Raw genomic sequence first — 6,907 nt, forward strand, 5'->3', positions numbered from 1 at the left:
ACCTAACAGTTCGGATCTAAGCTTTTTTTTTTTTTTTTTCCCATACAGAGACTGCTGCTACATATGACATGGGCATTATAGTCAATTAAAAGAGCCCTAAAGAAATTCCTTTCCTGTTTAGTGAAGGTGAGTTTAAGGAATCTGAACTAACCCTGATGAATCCTCCAGAATCTGTTTCAATCCTAGAGTGAAAACAAAGTATTATTCTAAAATGCCCCAGGGTTTTGAGATTTTCAGTAAATCTGGTTGTTCTGACTTCTACACCCCTTATGTGACAAAACTCTGCTTTCTCCTTTGCTTTCTCTTTCTTAACACCCCTCTTCTTTCTTATCTTCCCAATTCTGTCTGCCAAAAGAATAGACATTTTAGCTGCCTATTCAGACCAGGTGTACAAAATGCTACAAAAGATCATTTGATCTCTACCATGTTGGGATCTCATGAAACTTTCCCTAATGGTTACATTTGCTTCTGTATGTTTTTTAGAAAAGCAGCCACGTTTAATATTGTGAAATATGATCTGTCTCCTATTCTGCCCACCCTCTAAAGCAGTGATAAATTTCAGAGCATGTTCAGCAGAATTGGATTATATTATGCACAGTACACATGTTCATCACCAAAACTGTACTGCCTAGAATGTATGCAAGAAGAATGAATTGCTGAGGCTTCAAAATCCCAGTTCCACAGAACTGATTTTATTAGCCAATACATACCAAAGATGGGCAGAAAAAGAAGTATTATTTTTGTAGTTTTCTTTCATAATGGAAGCCTTATGCTATTACAGACTGTGGTTTTCCAGTCTTTTGATTAAGCCTTGCCAGTTGTGTGCCGCTGCAGCACCAAAGAAACTGTTTTGCAGCCTGTCACCTCCTCCGGCAGGCAGCCATCCTGGTCTCGGAGAGTGGGGTCAGCACCAGACTGGAGCAGCAGCTCTACAATATCCAGAAACTCACAGGCAGAGGCTGAAAGGAAAATCGACAAATACGAAAACCAGTTTACCGCGAGACAGAGAAACTCCTCTACTCCAGCAGTAAAGGAAAGTGCTGAGCAATAAGGAATACTGAACCATGAGCAATGTTACAGTGGCTGAAGGATGATCAGGCCTGGTAATGAGAACTGTGGTATTATGCTAGATTTTCAAGCCTTAGGAAAATCAAATTTACCTTTTTGGTTGCCTAGAAACACACACACAAACAAATATGTATTCTAAATTGTCAGACTTTTGGGCTCTAGTCTTTAAGAATGGGATTAAGGAAAAGAATAAAAAATAGTATTTAAGTATCTATTTTACTTTGATCTTTATTTCAGAATAATGATACATGTGCAGGATATGTCAAAAGGCTAAAAATACTGTAAATGTCAAATAAAATGTTTTGTTTTGTTTTTGAAGAGGGGATAAGTGGGTAAGTGACTGAACTTTACAATTTGTAAATTAAAAAAAAAAAAAAAAGAAAGCTGGCCCAGTAATCAGACCATACCTCTACAGGAACTAAAAAAAAATAAAAATTAAAAAAAAAAAAAAAAAGGGCACCAACGGGTGTCACTGATAAGCTCAAGTTCAAGGTATAGGAAGGGGAAAAAAGGGTGTAGAGATATCAAGACTTATAAATATGGTATGGTATTGCCCCAAAATGGACAAACAGACCAGAAGCTTAGAACAGAGGGTGATCTATTCTTTTGCACACATATGAAAACTTAATTCATGACAAAGCTGGCAGATCAGTGGGGAAATCAAGACCTAATGATTAGATGGTGTTGACACAACTGGACTCACTAAAGGCAAAAAGAGGTACCAGATGAAACATAAATGGCAATAAACATATAAAAAGATGAGCATTCCACATTATCAGGGAAATGAAAATTAAAACCAGGAGATACCGGCCGGGCGTGGTGGCTCAAGCCTGTAATCCCAGCACTTTGGGAGGCCGAGACGGGCGGATCACGAGGTCAGGAGATCGAGACCATCCTGGCTAACACGGTGAAACCCCGTCTCTACTAAAAAAAATACAAAAAAACTAGCCAGGCGTGGTGGCGGGCGCCTGTAGTCCCAGCTACTCGGGAGGCTGAGGCAGGAGAATGGCGTAAACCCGGGAGGCCGAGCTTGCAGTGAGCCGAGATCCAGCCACTGCACTCCAGCCTGGGCGACAGAGCGAGACTCCATCTCAAAAATAAACAAACAAACAAACAAACAAAAAACCAGGAGATACCATTTCATACCCACTAGATTGGTGAAAATTAACTTTGACAATGCCAAGCACTGATACGGAATGGAGCAAGAAACCCCTTTAGATGTCAGAGTGTACACCAGTGTTGCTACTTTAGACAACACTAGAGCATTACAGGTTAAACCTAAACACACGTATACCCTCCAACCCAGCAATTCTACTTCTAGTTATATACTTTTGCACATGTTCTCCAGGAGATATCTGCAAGCATGTACACAGCAGCACTGTTCACAATAGATCCCAAATGTAAATAGCCCAAATGCTCATTAATGGTAACATGTAAATAAAGTATCAATCACGTGTACAATGAAATCCTATAGAACACTGGAAACTAATGAACTATAGCTTCACACAACATGGGTTTATATACAAAACATAATGTTGAAGGGAAAAAAACAAGTGAGAAGAATACATACAATATGATTTCATTTAAACAAAATTTTGAAAACAGGTAAAACGAAAGAATATTATTCAGACATACAAATATGTGCTGAAACTACAAAGGAAATCATTAATATAAAATTTTGGATAGTTGTAATCTCTCAAAGATTACCACTAGGGAAGGCCATATGATTTGAGAGGCATGCACAGAAGGCTCAAAGATATTTGTGATGTTGTATTTCTTAAGCTAAGTAGTGGGTAAATTTTTAAAAGCTATGTTTAAATTCTTCATATATACTTTATATACTCTTGTGTAGCATGATTATCACACAACACAGTGTGTGGGGTTTTTTGTTGTTGTTTGTTTGTTTTAAGAGAAAGAAAGGGTATGGAGCTGAATTTCACGGACTTTTTTTTGAGACAGGGTCTGGCTCTGTCTCCCAACCTGGAGTGCAGTGGCGAGATCATGGCTCCCTGCAGCCTTGACCTTCCGGGCTCAAGCAAATCCTCCCACCTCAGCTTCCTGAGCAGTTATAGCTATAGGTATGTGCTACCATGCTTGGCTCTCACTTTGGGAGTCTCACTTTGTTGCCCAGGCTGGTCTCAAACTACTGGGTTCAGGCAATTCTCCCGCCTTGGCTTCCCCAAATGCTGGGATTACAGGCATACACCACTGCACCTGGCCCTATAGCCCTTTTATTGTCCTGTCAGGAATACAGGTAAGATTTCTGCTCTTGAGAATGGATTGTAAATATGGAAATAACCAATTCTAACACAAAAGAATGAATAAGTGCTGTGGCAGAAATACATACACTGCAAAGGCAGGGAGGAAGGAGGAGACTGAAGGATCAAAAACACTACAAATTCATAGTAAGATGTAAGATGAGCTTTGAAGGATCGAGCAAAATTCCTGAGAAGGAAAGGCATTGCAGAATGTGAAAATACCACTAGCAGAGGCATGACAAGGTATGCTGTTAGAACTGTCTCCGCTTGCTCAGGGAAGCAGTACAAAGAGTTGAAAGTACAGAGGTTGGATTGAAGTCAAATTATCTAGGGCCTTGAATCGGTCACACTAAGAAGTTTGGGTTTTATCAAGTGATCCACAGGCATTTATGAGGAGTGGAGTGGCATAATTTGGCAAGCACTGATCTGATTTCTGTCCCTATAGTTTTGTCTTTTCCAGAAACAGAAATCATATAGCATAGTCTTTTGTATCTGGTCTCTTTCACTTAGCATGTTGCTTTCGCGATCCATCCACACTGCTTCAAGTACCAGTTCTTTCCTTTTGATTGCTGAGTAGTATTCTACTGTATGGATGCATGCAGCCATCTGGGCTGCTTCCAATTTTTGGCATTATGAACAGGGATCTTATGAACACTTGGGTAATCTTGTGGGTAAATAGGAGAACTGCCGAGTCATATGGCAAGTCAATGTTTAACTTTCCAAGAAACTACCAAACTTTTCTAAAGTTTTCATTCACACCAATAAGTATAAATTCCAGTTGCTTTGCAGCCTTACCAGCACTTTACTATTATTAAAAATATTTTTTAGCCATTCTAGTTAGGTCTATGGTGGCTTTTCATTGTGATTTCTAATTTGTACTAATGTCTAATGATGAACACTTCTCATGTGCTTATTTGCCAACTGTCTTTGGTGATTTATCTGTTCAAATCTTTTGTTCCTTTATTAATAAGGTTGTCATTTTCTTGTAAGAGGTCTTTATATGTTGTGGATACAAAGTTTTTTTTCTCAAATATATGTTTTATAAATATTTTCTCCCAGCATGTGACTTGTCATTTTTCTTAAGAGTATCTTGAAGAGCGGAAGTTTTTAATTTTGATAAAGTGCAATTTATTTTTCTTTTATGGTTTGCGCTTTTTGTGTTCCATCTGAAAACACTGCCTACACCAAGATCACAAAAATATTCTTCTAGTTCTTTATCATTATTCCTCTTATGTATACATCTAAGATCTTACTTTCCCAGTTAATTTTTGAGTAGGCTTCAGGCTCACCTTTTTGTTTTGTTTTGCATTTGGATGTCCAATTGTTACAACTCTATGTATTGAAAAGGCTATTCTTCTCTCCGCTGAATTTTATGTCGGCATTTTTGTCAAAAATCAGCTGACCATTTAGATTGGATCTATTTCTAGGTTATTTATCATGTTCCTTTGATCTATATACCTGTTCTTATACCAATACAACATTGCCTTGATTTCTGTACTTTATAGTTAAGTCCTGAAACCAGTGTGGGGCCTCCAACTTTATTCTTTTTCAAAGTTGTTTTGATTATTCTAGGTCCTTTGCTTTTCCATATAAATTTTAGAATCAACTTAGAAGTTTTTACAAAGATCCTACTGGGATTCTGATTGGGACCCCGCTGAATCTATGGATCAATTTGGAAAGAATGGACAGCTTAACAATACTGAGTCTTTTGATCCACGAACATTGGTATCTCTTTCCATTTAAATTTTCCTTAATTTCAATAATAATTAGGAATTCTATGCATACAAATCTTACACTTATTTTGTTTGATGTATCCCTAAGAATTTCATGTTTTTGAGGCTACTGCAAATAATATCTTTTAAAAATTCAATTTACTGTAAGCATAAAGAAAAACAATTAAGATTTGTATACCAGCCTCAGTGTTTTTGAATTTTAATTTTCAATTGTTCATTACTAGAATACAGGAAAACTCTTCATTTATATATATTGATTTTATGTCTTGTGAACTTGGTGAACTCACTTATTCTAGTGTTTTTTTTTTTTAATAGATACTTGGGGTCTTATACACAGATGGACACATCACCTATGAAAAAAGGAAGTTTTATTTCTTCTTTTTAAAACTACATGGCTTTCATTTCTTTTACTTGCCTTAATGCATTGCTAGAACTTTCAATACAATGTTGGATCAAAGTGGAGAGAGTGGATATTTTTGTCATCCACAGTCTTATAGGGAAAGCATTCAGCCTTTCATCATCAAGGATGATATTAACTGTCGATTTTCTCAGGCTAAAGAAATTCCCTACTATTTCCTATTTCTACTTTGCTGTGAGTTTTTGTTGTTGTTTTAATCATGAAGGGAAGTTGAATTTTGTTAGCCTTTTCTACATAAATTGATCTAATCACGTTTTGTTTTTTTGATCTGTTGATATGGTGAAATACTATGGTTCCCAACTGCCAAACCAACCTTGCATTCCTAGGATAAACACACTTGCACAAAATTTATTAATCTTTTTGTATTTACTAGGTTCAATTTGCTAACATCTTATTGAACATTTTTGCATCAATGTTCATAAGGAATACTGCCCTGTAGTTTTCTTTTCCTCTAAGGTCTTTGTCTGGATTTGGTTATCAGGGTAATTCTGGCTTCACAGAATGAGTTGGGCAGTGCTCCCTCTTCTTCTATTTTCTTGAAACATTTGTGTGTAGATTTTTTATTTTTATTTTTTATTTTTGAGACAGAGTCTCACTCTGTTGCCCAAGCTGGAGTGCGGTGGCGCAAATGGCACGATCTTGGCTCACTGCAAACTCTACCTCTCAGGTTCAAGCAATTCTCCTGCCTCAGCCTCCCAAGTAGCTGAGATTACAGGTGCCCACCACCACGCCCAGCTAATTTTTGTATTTTTAGTAGAGACAGGGTTTTGCCACGTTGGCCAGGCTATTCTCAAACTCCTGACCTCAGGTGATCCGCCTGCCTCAGCCTCTCAGAGTGCTGGGATTACAGGCGTGAGCCACTGTGCCCAGCCAATTTCATCCTTAAACACTCAGTAGAATTCACCAGGGAAGTAAACAAGGCCTGGAAATCTTGTTGTGGGAAACTTTTTAGCTACAAATTCAATCTCTTTAATAAATATAGGGCTATCGAGATTTTCTATTTTTTATTTTTGTTTTTTTAAGATGGGGTCAGGTTATGTTGCCCTGGCTAGAATGCAGTGGCTATTCACAAGCATGATCATAGTGCAGTGCAGCCTTGAACTCCTGGCTCCAAGTGATCCTCTTCCCCAAGCCTCCCAAGTAGCTGGGACTAAAGGCGTGCACTTCTATTTCTTTATTTCTTTTCTTTTTCTTTTTTGAGATGGAGTCTGGCTCTGTTGCCCAGGCTGGCGTGCAGTGGCACGATCTTGGCTCACTGCAATCTCCGCCACCCGGGTTCAAGTGATTCTCCTGCTTCAGGCTCCTGAGTAGCTGGGATTACAGGTGTGTACCACCACACCTGACTAATTTTTGTATATGTAGTAGAGACAGGGTTTCACCATATTGGCCAGGCTGACCTCAAACTCCTGACCTCAGGTGATGTGCCTGCC

The 6,907-nt window shown here is 38.3% G+C and overlaps 1 protein-coding gene across 2 annotated transcripts in view; it reads right to left on the reverse strand.

Annotated features, from left to right (window-relative positions):
* Nucleotides 1–670: 670 nt before the first annotated feature.
* ACBD6 (acyl-CoA binding domain containing 6) overlaps nt 671–6,907 on the reverse strand; it is a 209,575-nt gene continuing 203,338 nt past the window's right edge. For both annotated transcript variants that reach the window (XM_012002620.1, XM_012002621.1), the window contains one exon: nt 671–959. In XM_012002620.1, the coding sequence (XP_011858010.1) occupies nt 805–959 (155 nt within the window). In that variant the 3' untranslated portion in view covers nt 671–804. The remainder of the gene's footprint in view (nt 960–6,907) is intronic.

The sequence above is a fragment of the Mandrillus leucophaeus genome, unplaced genomic scaffold (assembly GCF_000951045.1).
Source record: "Mandrillus leucophaeus isolate KB7577 unplaced genomic scaffold, Mleu.le_1.0 Scaffold691, whole genome shotgun sequence".
NCBI classification, from domain to species: domain Eukaryota; kingdom Metazoa; phylum Chordata; class Mammalia; order Primates; family Cercopithecidae; genus Mandrillus; species Mandrillus leucophaeus.